We start from the raw sequence: 22,506 nt of genomic DNA, 5'->3' as shown, positions 1-22,506 counted from the left end.
CTCATGACTTACGACACTCATGACTTACGACACTCATGACTTACGACACTCATGACTTACGACACTCATGACTTACGACACTCATGACTTACGACACTCATGACTTACGACACTCATGACTTACGACACTCATGACTTATGACACTCATGACTTATGACACTCATGACTTACGGAGGAACAATTCTGTTCCACTACCCCATGGAAGTTTTATGTAATTGAATAATGTTTATTTATGTCTAAGTTGGAACATACGACACTAGCCAGGAAAACTGAAAAATAAAAATAATTATACTACTACTGTTAATAATAATAATAATAATAATAATAATAATAATAATAATAATAATAATAATAATAGGCTGTGCATGGAGAAGTGGATACGTTACTAATGTTTATAATTTCCTAGAAAAGTTGACACCATGTTGTTACCAGTACTCTACCAGTACTACCACCATTCTTACCAGTACTACCACCATTCTTACCAGTACTACCACCATTCTTACCAGTACTACCACCATTCTTACCAGTACTACCACCATTCTTACCAGTACTACCACCATTCTTACCAGTACTACCACCATTCTTACCAGTACTACCACCATTCTTACCAGTACTACCACCATTCTTATCAGTACTACCACCATTCTTACCAGTACTACCACCATTCTTACCTGTACTACCACCATTCTTACCAGAACTACCACCATTCTTACCATTACTACAACCATTCTTACCAGTACTACCACCATTCTTATCAGTACTACCACCATTCTTACCAGTACTACCACCATTCTTATCAGTACTACCACCATTCTTACCAGTACTACCACCATTCTTACCAGTACTACCACCATTCTTACCAGTACTACCACCATTCTTATCAGTACTACCACCATTCTTATCAGTACTACCACCATTCTTACCAGTACTACCACCATTCTTACCAGTACTACCACCATTCTTACCAGTACTACCACCATTCTTATCAGTACTACCACCATTCTTACCAGTACTACCACCATTCTTACCAGTACTACAACCATTCTTACCAGTACTACCACCATTCTTATCAGTACTACCACCATTCTTATCAGTACTACCACCATTCTTACCAGTACTACCACCATTCTTATCAGTACTACCACCATTCTTACCAGTACTACCACCATTCTTACCAGTACTACCACCATTCTTACCAGTACTACCACCATTCTTATCAGTACTACCACCATTCTTACCAGTACTACCACCATTCTTACCAGTACTACAACCATTCTTTCCAGTACTACCACCATTTATAACAGCCCTACTGCCATTTATATCAGTTCTACCACAATTCATACCAGTACTACCACCATTTATACCAGTATTACCACCATTTATACACTACCACCATTTATACCAGTACTACCATCATTTATACCAGTACTACCATCATTTATACCAGTACTACCATCATTTATACCAGTACTACCATCATTTATACCAGCACTACCACTATTCATACCAGTACTACCATCATTTATACCAGTACTACCATCATTTATACCAGTACTACCACTATTCATACCAGTACTACCACCATTTATACCAGTACTACCATCATTTATACCAGCACTACCTTCATTTATACCAGTACTACCATCATTTATACCAGTACTACCACTATTCATACCAGTACTACCACCATTTATACCAGTACTGCCATCATTTATACCAGTACTACCATCATTTATACCAGTACTACCACCATTTATACCAGTACTACCACCATTTATACCAGTACTCCCACCATTTATACCAGTACTACCATCATTTATACCAGTACTACCACTATTCATACCAGTACTACCACCATTTATACCAGTACTACCATCATTTATACCAGTACTACCATCATTTATACCAGTACTACCATCATTTATACCAGTACTACCACCATTTATACCAGTACTACCACCATTTATACCAGTACTACCATCATTTATACCAGTACTACCATCATTTATACCAGTACTACCACCATTTATACAAGTACTACCACCATTTATACCAGTACTACCACCATTTATACCAGTACTACCATCATTTATACCAGTACTACCATCATTTATACCAGTACTACCACCATTTATACCAGTACTACCACCATTTATACCAGTACTACCATCATTTATACCAGTACTACCATCATTTATACCAGTACTACCACCATTCTTACCAGTACTACCACCATTCTTACCAGTACTACCACCATTCTTATCAGTACTACCACCATTCTTATCAGTACTACCACCATTCTTACCAGTACTACCACCATTCTTACCAGTACTACCACCATTCTTACCAGTACTACCACCATTCTTATCAGTACTACCACCATTCTTACCAGTACTACCACCATTCTTACCAGTACTACAACCATTCTTACCAGTACTACCACCATTCTTATCAGTACTACCACCATTCTTATCAGTACTACCACCATTCTTACCAGTACTACCACCATTCTTATCAGTACTACCACCATTCTTACCAGTACTACCACCATTCTTACCAGTACTACCACCATTCTTACCAGTACTACCACCATTCTTATCAGTACTACCACCACTCTTACCAGTACTACCACCATTCTTACCAGTACTACAACCATTCTTACCAGTACTACCACCATTTATAACAGCCCTACTGCCATTTATATCAGTTCTACCACCATTCATACCAGTACTACCACCATTTATACCAGTATTACCACCATTTATACCAGTACTATCATCATTTATACCAGTACTACCATCATTTATACCAGTACTACCACCATTTATACCAGTACTACCATCATTTATACCAGTACTAGCATCATTTATACCAGCACTACCACTATTCATACCAGTACTACCATCATTTATACCAGTACTACCATCATTTATACCAGTACTACCACTATTCATACCAGTACTACCACCATTTATACCAGTACTACCATCATTTATACCAGCACTACCTTCATTTATACCAGTACTACCATCATTTATACCAGTACTACCACTATTCATACCAGTACTACCACCATTTATACCAGTACTGCCATCATTTATACCAGTACTACCATCATTTATACCAGTACTACCACCATTTATACCAGTACTACCACCATTTATACCAGTACTCCCACCATTTATACCAGTACTACCATCATTTATACCAGTACTACCACTATTCATACCAGTACTACCACCATTTATACCAGTACTACCATCATTTATACCAGTACTACCATCATTTATACCAGTACTACCATCATTTATACCAGTACTACCACCATTTATACCAGTACTACCACCATTTATACCAGTACTACCATCATTTATACCAGTACTACCATCATTTATACCAGTACTACCACCATTTATACAAGTACTACCACCATTTATACCAGTACTACCACCATTTATACCAGTACTACCATCATTTATACCAGTACTACCATCATTTATACCAGTACTACCACCATTTATACCAGTACTACCACCATTTATACCAGTACTACCATCATTTATACCAGTACTACCATCATTTATACCAGTACTACCACCATTTATACAAGTACTACCACCATTTATACCAGTACTACCACCATTTATACCAGTACTACCATCATTTATACCAGTACTACCACCATTTATACCAGTACTACCACCATTTATACCAGTACTACCACCATTTATACCAGTACTACCACCATTTATACCAGTACTACCACCATTTATACCAGTACTACCACCATTTATACCAGTACTACCACCATTTATACCAGTACTACCACCATTTATACCAGTACTACCATCATTTATACCAGTACTACCATCATTTATACCAGTACTACCACCATTTATACCAGTACTACCACTATTCATACCAGTACTACCACCATTTATACCAGTACTACCATCATTTATACCAGTACTACCATCATTTATACCAGCACTACCATCATTTATACCAGTACTACCATCATTTATACCAGTACTACCACTATTCATACCAGTACTACCACCATTTATACCAGTACTACCATCATTTATACCAGTACTACCATCATTTATACCAGTACTACCACCATTTATACAAGTACTACCACCATTTATACCAGTACTACCACCATTTATACCAGTACTACCATCATTTATACCAGTACTACCATCATTTATACCAGTACTACCACCATTTATACCAGTACTACCACCATTTATACCAGTACTACCATCATTTATACCAGTACTACCATCATTTATACCAGTACTACCACCATTTATACAAGTACTACCACCATTTATACCAGTACTACCACCATTTATACCAGTACTACCATCATTTATACCAGTACTACCACCATTTATACCAGTACTACCACCATTTATACCAGTACTACCACCATTTATACCAGTACTACCACCATTTATACCAGTACTACCACCATTTATACCAGTACTACCACCATTTATACCAATACTACCACCATTTATACCAGTACTACCATCATTTATACCAGTACTACCATCATTTATACCAGTACTACCATCATTTATACCAGTACTACCACTATTCATACCAGTACTACCACCATTTATACCAGTACTACCATCATTTATACCAGTACTACCATCATTTATACCAGCACTACCATCATTTATACCAGTACTACCATCATTTATACCAGTACTACCACTATTCATACCAGTACTACCACCATTTATACCAGTACTACCATCATTTATACCAGTACTACCATCATTTATACCAATACTACCACCATTTATACCAATACTACCACCATTTATACCAATACTACCACCATTTATACCAGTACTACCACCATTTATACCAATACTACCACCATTTATACCAATACTACCACCATTTATACCAGTACTACCATCATTTATACCAGTACTACCACCATTTATACCAGTACTACCACCATTTATACCAGTACAGCCACCAATGAGCTATGCAGTTTAATATTTCTTTATAGGTATAACAAGTGCACAACCCAGCATGTGTTTACCTCAAGTGTGAGGCCGGCCATGTCTCCCTGGAAGAAGCCAGCAATGACTTCAGGGTCTTGGTGCTCCTCCAGCAGCAACCTCTGGGCCTCCGGCGGGTCGTCCATCACTGTTGTGACAGCAGAATGAAAGTTCAGCTATCTTGCTCTCTTTTTATTGATGTTATTCAATAGGAACAAGATGAAGAGGGACTGACCACCTCCAACACATACCAAGAACGACGAACTGATCACATAGGTAACTACTTCTAAGTCTCCAGTCTTTCCTGTAATCGACTGAAGAAACCTCTGGTGCAGGTGAAGCGTCACGTCAATAACTATCTGGTTATTCACAGTCGTAATGAGTTATTTATGCAGAAATGAATAACTCAATCTTTCTCGTGTTTATTTTAACTATTCCTCAGGTTTAGCTTTCCACGCTGTGTCATTCTCACATTGTGAGTCAGCTAAATATTCCCTCTTTTTTACCTTATTACTGGTGATATTATCTCTGTTGTCATCTCCAGCTTCTAGAGTGAGGTTGTCTAGCTATTAACATTGTCAACCCCAGACCAAATTTATTCCGACCCTCGCGCCCTGTCTCGCGAAATTTAGATAGAAGAAATGACTGAATTAACACCGCGTGTTATTGTAGATTTGTATAACCAAAGTTCTCAAGTAATAAGACAAAAATGTGCATATAAAATATATATTCTCCATTTGACAGAAGTTAACAAAAAATGTGAATTATTTAGTACTAGTAGAAAATAAGTCAATAGTCGAGCGAGACTTGTGTTTATCCACTGTAATTATGAGGAATAATTTGAAGCATGAAGCTGCAGAAGCTTTGTAAGCCACCACAAGCTTACTCACTTCCCTCATAAGCTTGGTTCATAATTTATTGTCTTCGACTCGTACAATATAGATTACCATAATTGTTCAAAAGTAATATTTAAGTAGAATTAATTAAATATTCCTTTACCAAAGAACAGACGCACCACCACCCACCGGGGCTCCGGTCACCCCTGCTGACGCACCACCACCCACCGTGGCTCCGGTCACCCCTGGTGACGCACCACCACCCACCGGGGCTCCGGTCACCCCTGCTGACGCACCACCACCCACCAGGGCTCCGGTCACCCCTGCTGACGCACCACCACCCACCGGGGCTCCGGTCACCCCTGGTGACGCACCACCACCCACCGGGGCTCCGGTCACCCCTGGTGACGCACCACCACCCACCGGGGCTCCGGTCACCCCTGCTGACGCACCACCACCCACCAGGGCTCCGGTCACCCCTGCTGACGCACCACCACCCACCGGGGCTCCGGTCACCCCTGGTGACGCACCACCACCCACCGGGGCTCCGGTCACCCCTGGTGACGCACCACCACCCACCGGGGCTCCGGTCACCCCTGGTGACGCACCACCACCCACCGGGGCTCCAGTCACCCCTGGTGACGCACCACCACCCACCGGGGCTCCGGTCACTCCTGGTGACGCACCACCACCCACCGGGGCTCCGGTCACCCCTGGTGACGCACCACCACCCACCGGGGCTCCGGTCACTCCTGGTGACGCACCACCACCCACCAGGGCTCCGGTCACCCCTGGTGACGCACCACCACCCACCGGGGCTCCGGTCACCCCTGGTGACGCACCACCACCCACCGGGGCTCCGGTCACCCCTGCTGACGCGTCACCACCCACCGGGGCTCCGGTCACCCCTGGTGACGCACCACCACCCACCGGGGCTCCGGTCACCCCTGGTGACGCACCACCACCCACCGGGGCTCCGGTCACCCCTGCTGACGCACCACCACCCACCGGGGCTCCGGTCACCCCTGCTGACGCACCACCACCCACCGGGGCTCCGGTCACCCCTGGTGACGCACCACCACCCACCGGGGCTCCGGTCACCCCTGGTGACGCACCACCACCCACCGGGGCTCCGGTCACCCCTGCTGACGCACGACCACCCACCGGGGCTCTGGTCACCCCTGCTGACGCACCACCACCCACCGGGGCTCCGGTCACCCCTGCTGACGCACCACCACCCACCGGGGCTCCGGTCACCCCTGCTGACGCACCACCACCCACCAGGCCTCCGGTCACCCCTGCTGACGCACCACCACCCACCAGGGCTCCGGTCACCGCTGCTGACGCACCACCACCCACCGGGGCTCTGATCACCCCTGCTGACGCACCACCACCCACCGGGGCTCCGGTCACCCCTGCTGACGCACCACCACCCACCGGGGCTCCGGTCACCCCTGCTGACGCACCACCACCCACCAGGGCTCCGGTCACTCCTGCTGACGCACCACCACCCACCGAGGCTCCGGTCACCACTGCTGACGCACCACCACCCACCGGGGCTCCGGTCACCCCTGCTGACGCACCACCACCCACCGGGGCTCCGGTCACCCCTGCTGACGCACCACCACCCACCAGGGCTCCGGTCACTCCTGCTGACGCACCATCACCCACCAGGGCCCCGGTCACCCCTGCTGACGCACCACCACCCACCAGGGCTCCGGTCACCCCTGCTGACGCACCACCACCCACCGGGGCTCCTGTCACCCCTGCTGACGCACCACCACCCACCAGGGCTCCGGTCACTCCTGCTGACGCACCACCACCCACTAGGGCTCCGGTCACTCCTGCTGACGCACCACCACCCACCAGGGCTCCGGTCACCCCTGCTGACGCACCACCACCCACCGGGGCTCCGGTTACCCCTGCCGGCGCACCACCACCTACCAGGGCTCCGGTCACTCCTGCTGACGCACCACCACCCACCGGGGCTCCGGTCACCCCTGCTGAAGCACCACCACCCACCGGGGCTCCGGTCACTCCTGCTGACGCACCACCACCCACCGGGGCTCCGGTCTCCCCTGCTGACGCACCACCACCCACCGGGGCTCCGGTCACCCCTGCTGACGCACCACCACCCACCGGGGCTCCGGTCACCCCTGCTGACGCACCACAACCTACCGGGGCTCCGGTCACCCCTGCTGACGCACCACCACCCACAGGGGCTCCGGTCACCCCTGCTGACGCACCACCACCCACAGGGGCTCCGGTCACCCCTGCTGACGCACCACCACCCACCGGGGCTCCGGTCACCCCTGCTGACGCACCACCACCCACCGGGGCACTGGTTACCCCTGCTAACGCACCACCACCCACCAGGGCTTCGGTCACCCCTGCTGACGCACCACCACCCACCGGGGCTCCGGTCACCCCTGCTGACGCACCACCACCCACCGGGGCTCCGGTCACCCCTGGTGACGCACCACCACCCACCGGGGCTCCGGTCACCCCTGGTGACGCACCACCACCCACCGGGGCTCCGGTCACCCCTGGTGACGCACCACCACCCACCGGGGCTCCGGTCACCCCTGGTGACGCACCACCACCCACCGGGGCTCCGGTCACCCCTGCTGACGCACCACCACCCACCGGGGCTCTGGTCACCCCTGCTGACGCACCACCACCCACCGGGGCTCCGGTCACCCCTGGTGACGCACCACCACCCACCGGGGCTCCGGTCACCCCTGCTGACGCACCACAACCCACCAGGGCTCCGGTCACCCCTGCTGACGCACCACCACCCACCAGGGCTCCGGTCACCCCTGCTGACGCACCACCACCCACCGGGGCTCTGATCACCCCTGCTGACGCACCACCACCCACCGGGGCTCCGGTCACCCCTGCTGACGCACCACCACCCACCGGGGCTCCGGTCACCCCTGCTGACGCACCACCACCCACCGGGGCTCCGGTCACCCCTGCTGACGCACCACCACCCACCAGGGCTCAGGTCACTCCTGCTGACGCACCACCACCCACCGAGGCTCCGGTCACCCCTGCTGACGCACCACCACCCACCGGGGCTCCGGTCACCCCTGCTGACGCACCACCACCCACCGGGGCTCCGGTCACCCCTGCTGACGCACCACCACCCACCAAGGCTCCGGTCACTCCTGCTGACGCACCACCACCCACCAGGGCTCCGGTCACTCCTGCTGACGCACCACCACACACCAGGGCTCCGGTCACCCCTGCTGACGCACCACCACCCACCGGGGCTCCGGTTACCCCTGCCGACGCACCACCACCTACCAGGGCTCCGGTCACTCCTGCTGACGCACCACCACCCACCGGAGCTCCTGTCACCCCTGCTGACGCACCACCACCCACCAGGGCTCCGGTCACTCCTGCTGACGCACCACCACCCACCGGGGCTACGGTCACCCCTGCTGACGCACCACCACCCACCAGGGCTCCGGTCACTCCTGCTGACGCACCACCACCCACCGGGTCTCCGGTCACCCCTGCTGACGCACCACCACCCACCGGGGCTCCGGTCACCCCTGCTGAAGCACCACCACCCACCAGGGCTCCGGTCACTCCTGCTGACGCACCACCACCCACCGGGGCTCCGGTCACCCCTGCTGAAGCACCACCACCCACCAGGGCTCCGGTCACTCCTGCTGACGCACCACCACCCACCGGGGCTCCGGTCTCCCCTGCTGACGCACCACCACCCACCGGGGCTCCGGTCACCCCTGCTGACGCACCACCACCCACCGGGGCTCCGGTCACCCCTGCTGACGCACCACCACCTACCAGGGCTCCGGTCACCCCTGCTGACGCACCACCACCCACAGGGGCTTCGGTCACCCCTGCTGACGCACCACCACCCACCGGGGCTCCAGTCACCCCTGCTGACGCACCACCACCCACCGGGGCTCCGGTCACCCCTGCTGACGCACCACCACCCACCGGGGCACTGGTCACCCCTGCTAACGCACCACCACCCACCGGGGCTTCGGTCACCCCTGCTGACGCACCACCACCCACCGGGGCTCCGGTCACCCCTGCTGACGCACCACCACCCACCAGGGCTCCGGTCACTCCTGCTGACGCACCACCACCCACCGAGGCTCCGGTCACCCCTGCTGACGCACCACCACCCACCGGGGCTCTGATCACCCCTGCTGACGCACCACCACCCACCGGGGCTCCGGTCACCCCTGCTGACGCACCACCACCCACCGGGGCTCCGGTCACCCCTGCTGACGCACCACCACCCACCAGGGCTCCGGTCACTCCTGCTGACGCACCACCACCCACCGAGGCTCCGGTCACCCCTGCTGACGCACCACCACCCACCGGGGCTCCGGTCACCCCTGCTGACGCACCACCACCAACCGGGGCTCCGGTCACCCCTGCTGACGCACCACCACCCACCAAGGCTCCGGTCACTCCTGCTGACGCACCATCACCCACCAGGGCTCCGGTCACCCCTGCTGACGCACCACCACCCACCAGGGCTCCGGTCACCCCTGCTGACGCACCACCACCCACCGGGGCTCCGGTCACCCTTGCTGACGCACCACCACCCACCAGGGCTCCGGTCACTCCTGCTGACGCACCACCACCCACCGGAGCTCCGGTCACCCCTGCTGACGCACCACCACCCACCAGGGCTCCGGTCACTCCTGCTGACGCACCACCACCCACCGGGGCTCCGGTCACCCCTGCTGACGCACCACCACCCACCAGGGCTCCGGTCACTCCTGCTGACGCACCACCACCCACCGGGGCTCCGGTCACCCCTGCTGACGCACCACCACCCACCGGGGCTCCGGTCACCCCTGCTGACGCACCACCACCCACCAGGGCTCCGGTCACTCCTGCTGACGCACCACCACCCACCGGGGCTCCGGTCACCCCTGCTGAAGCACCACCACCCACCAGGGCTCCGGTCACTCCTGCTGACGCACCACCACCCACCGGGGCTCCGGTCTCCCCTGCTGACGCACCACCACCCACCGGGGCTCCGGTCACCCCTGCTGACGCACCACCACCCACCGGGGCTCCGGTCACCCCTGCTGACGCACCACCACCCACCGGGGCTCCGGTCACTCCTGCTGACGCATCACCACCCACCGGGGCTCCGGTCACTCCTGGTGACGCACCACCACCCACCGGGGCTCCGGTCACCCGTGGTGACGCACCACCACCCACCGGGGCTCTGGTCACCCCTGCTGACGCACCACCACCCACCGGGGCTCCGGTCACCCCTGCTGACGCACCACCACCCACCGGGGCTCCGGTCACCCCTGGTGACGCACCACCACCCACCGGGGCTCCGGTCACCCCTGGTGACGCACCACCACCCACCTGGGCTCCGGTCACCCCTGCTGACGCACGACCACCCACCGGGGCTCTGGTCACCCCTGCTGACGCACCACCACCCACCGGGGCTCCGGTCACCCCTGCTGACGCACCACCACCCACCGGGGCTCCGGTCACCCCTGCTGACGCACCACCACCCACCAGGCCTCCTGTCACCCCTGCTGACGCACCACCACCCACCAGGGCTCCGGTCACCGCTGCTGACGCACCACCACCCACCGGGGCTCTGATCACCCCTGCTGACGCAACACCACCCACCGGGGCTCCGGTCACCCCTGCTGACGCACCACCACCCACCGGGGCTCCGGTCACCCCTGCTGACGCACCACCACCCACCAGGGCTCCGGTCACTCCTGCTGACGCACCACCACCCACCAGGGCTCCGGTCACCCCTGCTGACGCACCACCACCCACCGGGGCTCCGGTTACCCCTGCCGGCGCACCACCACCTACCAGGGCTCCGGTCACTCCTGCTGACGCACCACCACCCACCGGGGCTCCGGTCACCCCTGCTGAAGCACCACCACCCACCAGGGCTCCGGTCACTCCTGCTGACGCACCACCACCCACCGGGGCTCCGGTCTCCCCTGCTGACGCACCACCACCCACCGGGGCTCCGGTCACCCCTGCTGACGCACCACCACCCACCGGGGCTCCGGTCACCCGTGCTGACGCACCACAACCTACCGGGGCTCCGGTCACCCCTGCTGACGCACCACCACCCACAGGGGCTCCGGTCACCCCTGCTGACGCACCACCACCCACAGGGGCTCCGATCACCCCTGCTGACGCACCACCACCCACCGGGGCTCCGGTCACCCCTGCTGACGCACCACCACCCACCGGGGCACTGGTTACCCCTGCTAACGCACCACCACCCACCAGGGCTTCGGTCACCCCTGCTGACGCACCACCACCCACCGGGGCTCCGGTCACCCCTGCTGACGCACCACCACCCACCGGGGCTCCGGTCACCCCTGCTGACGCACCACCACCCACCGGGGCTCCGGTCACCCCTGGTGACGCACCACCACCCACCGGGGCTCCGGTCACCCCTGGTGACGCACCACCACCCACCGGGGCTCCGGTCACCCCTGGTGACGCACCACCACCCACCGGGGCTCCGGTCACCCCTGCTGACGCACCACCACCCACCGGGGCTCTGGTCACCCCTGCTGACGCACCACCACCCACCGGGGCTCCGGTCACCCCTGCTGACGCACCACCACCCACCGGGGCTCCGGTCACCCCTGCTGACGCACCACCACCCACCAGGGCTCCGGTCACCCCTGCTGACGCACCACCACCCACCAGGGCTCCGGTCACCCCTGCTGACGCACCACCACCCACCGGGGCTCGGCTCACCCCTGCTGACGCACCACCACCCACCGGGGCTCCGGTTACCCCTGCTGACGCACCACCACCCACCGGGGCTCCGGTCACCCCTGCTGACGCACCACCACCCACCGGGGCTCCGGTCACCCCTGCTGACGCACCACCACCCACCAGGGCTCCGGTCACTCCTGCTGACGCACCACCACCCACCGAGGCTCCGGTCACCCCTGCTGACGCACCACCACCCACCGGGGCTCCGGTCACCCCTGCTGACGCACCACCAACCACCGGGGCTCCGGTCACCCCTGCTGACGCACCACCACCCACCAAGGCTCCGGTCACTCCTGCTGACGCACCACCACCCACCGGGGCTCCGGTCACTCCTGCTGACACACCACCACACACCAGGGCTCCGGTCACCCCTGCTGACGCACCACCACCCACCGGGGCTCCGGTTACCCCTGCCGACGCACCACCACCTACCAGGGCTCCGGTCACTCCTGCTGACGCACCACCACCCACCGGAGCTCCTGTCACCCCTGCTGACGCACCACCACCCACCAGGGCTCCGGTCACTCCTGCTGACGCACCACCACCCACCGGGGCTACGGTCACCCCTGCTGACGCACCACCACCCACCAGGGCTCCGGTCACTCCTGCTGACGCACCACCACCCACCGGGTCTCCGGTCACCCCTGCTGACGCACCACCACCCACCGGGGCTCCGGTCACCCCTGCTGAAGCACCACCACCCACCAGGGCTCCGGTCACTCCTGCTGACGCACCACCACCCACCGGGGCTCCGGTCACCCCTGCTGAAGCACCACCACCCACCAGGGCTCCGGTCACCCCTGCTGACGCACCACCACCCACCTGGGCTCCGGTCTCCCCTGCTGACGCACCACCACCTACCGGGGCTCCGGTCACCCCTGCTGACGCACCACCACCCACAGGGGCTTCGGTCACCCCTGCTGACGCACCACCACCCACCGGGGCTCCAGTCACCCCTGCTGACGCACCACCACCCACCGGGGCTCCGGTCACCCCTGCTGACGCACCACCACCCACCGGGGCACTGGTCACCCCTGCTGACGCACCACCACCCACCGGGGCTCCGGTCACCCCTGCTGACGCACCACCACCCACCGGGGCTCCGGTCACCCCTGCTGACGCACCACCACCCACCCGGGCTCCGGTCACTCCTGCTGACGCACCACCACCCACCGAGGCTCCGGTCACCCCTGCTGACGCACCACCACCCACCGGGGCTCTGATCACCCCTGCTGACGCACCACCACCCACCGGGGCTCCGGTCACCCCTGCTGACGCACCACCACCCACCGGGGCTCCAGTCACCCCTGCTGACGCACCACCACCCACCAGGGCTCCGGTCACTCCTGCTGACGCACCACCACCCACCGTGGCTCCGGTCACCCCTGCTGACGCACCACCACCCACCGGGGCTCCGGTCACCCCTGCTGACGCACCACCACCAACCGGGGCTCCGGTCACCCCTGCTGACGCACCACCACCCACCACGGCTCCGCTCACTCCTGCTGACGCACCAGCACCCACCAGGGCTCCGGTCACCCCTGCTGACGCACCACCACCCACAAGGGCTCCGGTCACCCCTGCTGACGCACCACCACCCACCGGGGCTCCGGTCACCCCTGCTGACGCACCACCACCCACCAGGGCTCCGGTCACTCCTGATGACGCACCACCACCCACCAGGGCTCCGGTCATTCCTGCTGACGCACCACCACCCACCAGGGCTCCGGTCACCCCTGCTGACGCACCACCACCCACCGGGGCTCCGGTTACCCCTGCCGACGCACCACCACCTACCAGGGCTCCGGTCACTCCTGCTGACGCACCACCACCCACCGGTGCTCAGGGCACCCCTGCTGTCGCAACACCAACCACCAGGGCTCCGGTCACTCCTGCTGACGCACCACCACCCACCGGGGCTCCGGTCACCCCTGCTGACGCACCACCACCCACCAGGGCTCCGGTCACTCCTGCTGACGCACCACCACCCACCGGGGCTCCGGTCACCCCTGCTGACGCACCACCACCCACCGGGGCTCCGGTCACCCCTGCTGACGCACCACCACCCACCAGGGCTCCGGTCACTCCTGCTGACGCACCACCACCCACCGGGGCTCCGGTCACCCCTGCTGAAGCACCACCACCCACCAGGGCTCCGGTCACTCCTGCTGACGCACCACCATCCACCGGGGCTCCGGTCTCCCCTGCTGACGCACCACCACCCACCGGGGCTCCGGTCACCCCTGCTGACGCACCACCACCCACCGGGGCTCCGGTCACCCCTGCTGACGCACCACCACCCACCGGGGCTCCGGTCACCCCTGCTGACGCACCACCAACCACCGGGGCACTGGTCACCCCTGCTGACGCACCACCACCCACCGGGGCTCCGGTCACCCCTGCTGACGCACCACCACCCACCGGGGCTCCGGTCACCCCTGCTGACGCACCACCACCCACCGGGGCTCCGGTCACCCCTGCTGACGCACCACCACCCACCGGGGCTCCGGTCACCCCTGCTGACGCACCACCACCCACCGGGGCTCCGGTCACCCCTGCTGACGCACCACCACCCACCGGGGCTCCGGTCACCCCTGGTGACGCACCACCACCCACCGGGGCTCCGGTCACCCCTGGTGACGCACCACCACCCACCAGGGCTCCGGTCACCCCTGCTTACGCACCACCACCCACAGGGGCTTTTATCACCCCTGCTGACGCACCACCACCCACCGGGGCTCCGGTCACCCCTGCTGACGCACCACCACCCACCGGGGCTCCGGTCACCCCTGCTGACGCACCACCACCCACCAGGGCTCCGGTCACTCCTGCTGACGCACCACCACACACCGAGGCTCCGGTCACCCCTGCTGACGCACCACCACCCACCGGGGCTCCGGTCACCCCTGCTGACGCACCACCACCCACCGGGGCTCCGGTCACCCCTGCTGACGCACCATCACCCACCAGGGCTCCGGTCACTCCTGCTGACGCACCATCACCCACCAGGGCTCCGGTCACCCCTGCTGACGCACCACCACCCACCAATGATCCGGTCACCCCTGCTGACGCACCACCACCCACCGGGGCTCCGGTCACCCCTGCTGACGCACCACCACCCACCAGGGCTCCGGTCACTCCTGCTGACGCACCACCACCCACCAGGGCTCCGGTCACTCCTGCTGACGCACCTCCACCCACCAGGGCTCCGGTCACCCCTGCTGACGCACCACCACCCACCGGGGCTCTGGTTACCCCTGCCGACGCACCACCACCTACCAGGGCTCCGGTCACTCCTGCTGACGCACCACCACCCACCGGAGCTCCGGTCACCCCTGCTGATGCACCACCACCCACCAGGGCTCCGGTCACTCCTGCTGACGCACCACCACCCACCGGGGCTCCGGTCACCCCTGCTGACGCACCACTACCCACCAGGGCTCTGGTCACTCCTGCTGACGCACCACCACCCACCGGGGCTCCGGTCACCCCTGCTGACGCACCACCACCCACCGGGGCTCCGGTCACCCCTGCTGACGCACCACCACCCACCAGGGCTCCGGTCACTCCTGCTGACGCACCACCACCCACCGGGGCTCCGGTCACCCCTGCTGAAGCACCACCACCCACCAGGGCTCCGGTCACTCCTGCTGACGCACCACCACCCACCGGGGCTCCGGTCTCCCCTGCTGACGCACCACCACCCACCGGGGCTCCGGTCACCCCTGCTGACGCACTACCGCCCACCGGGGCTCCGGTCACCCCTGCTGACGCACCACCACCCACCGGGGCTCCGGTCACCCCTGCTGACGCACCACCACCCACAGGGGCTCCGGTCACCCCTGCTGACGCACCACCACCCACCGGGGCTCCGGTCACCCCTGCTGACGCACCACCACCCACCGGGGCTCCGGTCACCCCTGCTGACACACCACCACCCACCGGGGCTTCGGTCATCCCTGCTGACGCACCACCACCCACCGGGGCTCCGGTCACCCCTGGTGACGCACCACCACCTACCGGGGCTCCGGTCACCCCTGCTGACGCACCACCACCCACCGGGGCTCCGGTCACCCCTGCTGACGCACCACCACCCACCGGGGCTTCCGTCACCCCTGCTGACGCACCACCACCCACCGGGGCTTCGGTCACCCCTGCTGACGCACCACCACCCACCGGGGCTTCGGTCACCCCTGCTGACGCACCACCACCCACCGGGGCTCCGGTCACCCCTGCTGACGCACCACCACTTACCGGGACTCCGGTCACCCCTGCTGACGCACCACCACCCACCGGGGCTCCGGTCACCCCTGCTGACGCACCACCACCCACTGGGGCTCTGGTCACCCCTGCTGACGCACCACCACCCACCGGGGCTTCGGTCACCCCTGCTGACGCACCACCACCCACCGGGGCTTCGGTCACCCCTGCTGACGCACCACCAGCAACCGGGGCTCCGGTCACCCCTGCTGACGCACCACCACCCACCGGGGCTCCGGTCACCCCTGCTGACGCACCACCACCCACCGGGGCTCCGGTCACCCCTGCTGACGCACCACCACCCACCGGGGCTCCAGTCACTCCTGCTGACGCACCACCACCCACCGGGGCTCCAGTCACTCCTGCTGACGCACCACCACCCACCGGGGCTCCAGTCACTCCTGCTGACGCACCACCACCCACCGGGGCTCCAGTCACTCCTGCTGACGCACCACTACCCACCGGGGCTTCAGTCACTTGCTCATGCACCACCACCCACTGGGGTTCCAGTCACTCCTGCTGACGCACCACCACCCACCGGGCCTTCAGTCACTCTTGCTGACGCACCACCACCCACCGGGGCTCCAATCACTCTTGCTGACGCACCACCACCCACCGGGGCTCCAGTCACTCCTACTGGCGAACCACCACCCACCGGGGCTCCAGTCACTCCTGCTGGCGCACCACCACCCACCGTGGCTCCAGTCACTCTTGCTGACGCACCACCACCCACCGGGGCTCCAATCACTCTTGCTGACGCACCACCACCCACCGGGGCTCAAGTCACTCCTGCTGACGCACCACCACCCACCGGGGCTACAGTCACTCTTGTTGATGCACCACCACCCACCGTGGCTCCAGTCACTCTTGCTGACGCACCACCACCCACCGGGGCTCCAGTCACTCCTGCTGACACTAACCTCTCCTAGATAGAACAAAAATGAGTACACGTCATGTTAACAGACTGTCTGAGCTATCAGAGATAAGGAAGACGTCACCATATGTTGATAGACTCTCCTGTCTATCACTGTATCTCAATAGACTTTCCTATCTCTCATCATATCTCAATAGACTGTACTATCATCATGTCTTAATAGACTATCCTATCTATCACCATATCTTAATAGACTATCCTATCTATCATCATATCTTAATAGACTATCCTATCTATCATCATATCTTAATAGACTGCCCTATCTATCATCATATCTTAATAGACTGCCCTATCTATCGCCATATCTTAATAGACTGCCCTATCTATCGCCATATCTTAATAGACTGCCCTATCTATCGCCATATCCTAATAGACTGCCCTATCTATCGCCATATCCTAATAGACTGCCCTATCTATCGTCATACCTGCCCTATCTATCGCCATATCTTAATAGACTGCCCTATCTCGCCCCTATCGCCTATCTATCGCCATATCTTAATAGACTGCCCTATCTATCGCCATATCTTAATAGACTGTGCCATATCTTAATAGACTGCCCTATCTATCGCCATATCTTAATAGACTGCCCTATCTATCGCCATATCTTAATAGACTGCCCTATCTATCGTCATACCTTAATAAACTGCCCTATCTATCGCCATATCTTAGTAGATTGTCCTATCTATCGCCATATCTTAATAGACTGCCCTATCTTTCGCCATATCTTAATAGACTCTCTTATCTATCGCCATATCTTAATAGACTGCCCTATCTATCGCCATATCTTAATAGACTGTCCTATCTATCGCCATATCTTAATAGACTATCCTATCTATCGACATATCTTAATAGACTGCCCTATCTATCGCCATATCCTAATAGACTGCCCTATCTATCACAGCATGAATAATTCCCATTCATCACCAGCAATTCCCTGACATACTCACTCACCTTTTGCTTTTCTATGAAAGTTTCACCTTTGACTCTCTTTGTATACGGTTAGTGCCTGGCACTGGCACTGACTAACCATACCACGGGTGAGGACTCTCTGACCGCGAGTTCAAACCCCACCCGTGGTCTGCTTTGTTTGTAATCGTGTCACTGCGATTTCGTGAGCCAGACTAACACTGACTCATAAGAACATAACAACATAAGAAATAAGGAACACTGCAACAGGCCTACTGACCCATGTGGAGCACGTCCATGTGACCCCCCCCCCTCCTGGATTAGCCCAATGACTCACCCAGTCTGGTCACCTCCACTCAAGGATGGAGCACTGTACCAGACCCAGCAGCACAAGCTAGTCAGGTCCAACTTACACCCACCCACACCCACTCATGTATTTATCCAACCTATTTTTAAAACTACACAACGTTTTAGCCTCAATAACTGTACTCGGGAGTTTGTTCCACTCATCCACAACTCTATTACCAAACAAGTGCTTTCCTATATCCTTCCTGAATCTGAATTTTTCCAACTTGAAACCATTGCTGCGAGTCCTGTCTTGGCTGGAAATTTTCAGCACGCTATTTACATCCCCTTTATTTATTCCTGTTTTCCATTTATACACCTCGATCATATCCCCCCTAATTCTACGCCTTTCTAGAGAGTGCACATTCAGGGCCCTTAGTCTATCCTCATAGGGAAGATTTCTGATACATGGGATCATCTTTGTCATCCTCCTCTGTACGTTTTCCAGAGCATTTATATCCATTCTGTAATACGGTGACCAGAACCGAGCAGCATAGTCTAAATGAGGCCTAACCAAGGATATATAGAGTTGAAGAACAACCTGAGGACTTCTAGTATTTATACTTCTAGATATGAAGCCAAGAATTCCGTTAGCTTTATTGCGAACACTAGTGCACTGTTGTCTTGGTTTTAGATTACTGCTTACCAGAACTCTTAAATCCTTTTCGCAATCAGTAATATGTAGATTATTTAGTTTGTATGTGGCATGGTTATTTTCCTGTCCAACATTTAGAACATTGCATTTGTCAATATTAAACTGCATCTGCCACTTCTCCGACCATTGCATCAGTCTATTCAAATCATCCTGGAGTGCTCTAGTGTCCTCATTAGAATGAATTGGACGGCCTATTTTGGTGTCATCAGCAAATTTGCTTATGTCGCTATTTATTCCCTCATCTATGTCGTTTATGTAAATTGTGAACAACAATGGGCCCAACACTGACCCCTGAGGAACACCGCTTGTGACGTGCCCCCATTCTGATTTCTCCCCATTTATGCAAACTCTCTGCTGCCTATTTGTCAGCCATGCCTCTACCCAGGAAAAAATTTCTTCTATTCCGTGTGCCTTAAGTTTCCTCAATAGCCTCTGGTGTGGAACTGTATCGAAAGCCTTACTGAAGTCCATATACACAATATCATATTTATTACCATGATCTGTCTCCTCAAACACCTTAGTGAAAAAAAGTTAGTAAATTCGTAAGACAGGAACGACCCTTTGTAAAACCGTGTTGAGATTCATTCATCAATCTGTGTCTATCAAGATGGCTACGAATTGCTTCGGCAATTATTGATTCCATAAATTTTCCCACTATGGAGGTAAGGCTTATTGGTCTATAGATCGAAGCCAAGGACCTGTCACCTGCCTTGTAAATAGATATTACATTTGCCATTTTCCACTTATCAGGCGCTATGCCAGTTTGTAGTGATATGTTAAAAAGATTAGCCAAAGGTATGCTAAGTTCCTCTTTACATTCCGTTAACACCCTTGCAAACAGTTCATCAGGACCTGGGGATTTGTTAGGTTTTAGTTTCTCTATTTGTCTGAGGATCATGTCACTAGTTACCACAATCGTGCATAGTTTATCATCCTGTTCTACATAATCTATTATTTCAGGAATATCGCTAGTATTTTCCTGGGTGAAAACTGAGAGGAAGTAGGTACTGAGAATTTCACATATATCCTTATCACTGTCAGTGATCTGACCAGAGTTACTCTTAAGTGAGCCAATCTTGTCCCTAATCTTACTTCTGTATACCTGAAAGAACCCGGCTCCACTAAACCCCAGCATCATACATCGCGGCCATGTATGACCTATACGGGTTTACAGCTTATCACCACCACTACTACTACTATTACTGTTACTACTACTACTAATACAACTACAACAAGAACAACTACTACTACTATTACTACTAATAACAATAATAATAATAATAATAATGAAGATAATAATAAATATAATAATAATGAAAATAATAATAATAATAATAATAATAATAATAATGAAGAAGAAGAGGAAGGGTGTGAGGTAGATTTATCAACATCTCAGGTAGCAGTGGTTGTCATGTTAATCCATAACAACAAGTAAACTGAGTCACGGTAGATCCACCTTATAAGTGGTATTTCTGTTTTACACAGTGAGTCTATGCTAATCTCTAACTGTTTTAGGCATTAAAATTAATGGTATATTTGACTGGCAAACAAATTTTGATGTTCAGGAGACCAGAAAACTATTCTGGAGTGTAAATATGTGTAACCTTATATACCTTTATGATTATATATTTCTAAATGAACTAGAGGTTCACAAGCTTCAGTTTACGTACACACAAGTGTGTATTAATGTGGCAAGTCACTGTGCGTTGAACATTAGAACAGAAGTGATCCAGACGACTACAAACTAAAGTAATATAATTCCCTGGTGGAAACAATCAGCTCAGAATCTACCAGGGGTGAGATAGACAGTTGCATATAAGGCGCGTGTGTGTCAGCAGCTTGCTGGTACGAGGCTTCCAACCACTTGTAACTTAACGTTAGTAAACAACTGTTAAAGAGTAACCCAAAGCTTACCCTTAACCTTAACCTCTAGCATATAAGACGCAGGGTGATTTTTTCAAGACCTTTTTTTTGGGGGGAAAAAGCGTACCTTATATGCAGGAAAATGCGGTAATTGAATTATTTCACCTGTGGAGAAACTTCTTGAGTGTCTGAAGAAACTTCTCCACAGGCGAAACATCTCAGTAAAATTCGTCTCTGCGGCTGTGTCTTTTTCAACACTTTTAAGGTGATGAAGATAGTTTTGATGTGCAATAATATCAATGTACTGATGCCAGAGTTTATTCACCTTCAAGAGAAATTAGATATTGGAATGTCTGAAGGGACGTCCAGAGATAATATGAAAGAGAAACAGAAAGTTAGAAGTGAGCGAAATTGAGAGTATTTTTTTATTAGGCAGAAACAATGATGAGGCAGCGCTAGTGATGTAACTTAGAGTTGTTACTCCAGCCTCATCTGATGTTGAGGGAGTAACACCTCCAAGTCTATATCGGTTCTGCTTCTCAGGGGAGATTCCTTGATGTCTGCGAGAGGCTCTTGATCCAAGGAATTGAGTTTGTCCCTCCCCTTCCTTCGATTGAACCTGAATGCTTCCCAATTCCAGTACCCGCTGTAAAGCCCCAATGGTTTAGCCTTGTCCCATGAATAACCTTGGCAGTAGTTATATAAATTCTGCACAAGAAGTCTTTATCAATAAAAGTGCTCTTACCTCAACGTAGCCATTAAATAACATGAAAAAATTTACAGTGACTCATAACTACTTACTCCAGGTAAAATCTGAGTGGTAGCTGGAGTATCATGGTTGTAACACTGGAATGTACAAGCTTATTAATATAATCAGCAACAGAGACAAATAAAAGGAT

The 22,506-nt window shown here is 55.6% G+C and overlaps 1 protein-coding gene across 1 annotated transcript in view; it reads right to left on the bottom strand.

Annotated features, from left to right (window-relative positions):
• Positions 1-22,506, bottom strand: part of LOC138853160 (astacin-like) — a 288,848-nt gene that overhangs the window by 65,860 nt on the left and 200,482 nt on the right. The window contains exon 4 of the mRNA XM_070088208.1: positions 5,073-5,179. Coding sequence (XP_069944309.1) covers positions 5,073-5,179 — 107 coding nt within the window. The remainder of the gene's footprint in view (positions 1-5,072; positions 5,180-22,506) is intronic.

This window comes from Cherax quadricarinatus, chromosome 24 (assembly GCF_038502225.1).
Source record: "Cherax quadricarinatus isolate ZL_2023a chromosome 24, ASM3850222v1, whole genome shotgun sequence".
Taxonomy (NCBI): domain Eukaryota; kingdom Metazoa; phylum Arthropoda; class Malacostraca; order Decapoda; family Parastacidae; genus Cherax; species Cherax quadricarinatus.
This window is presented reverse-complemented; position numbering and strand designations above follow the sequence as displayed.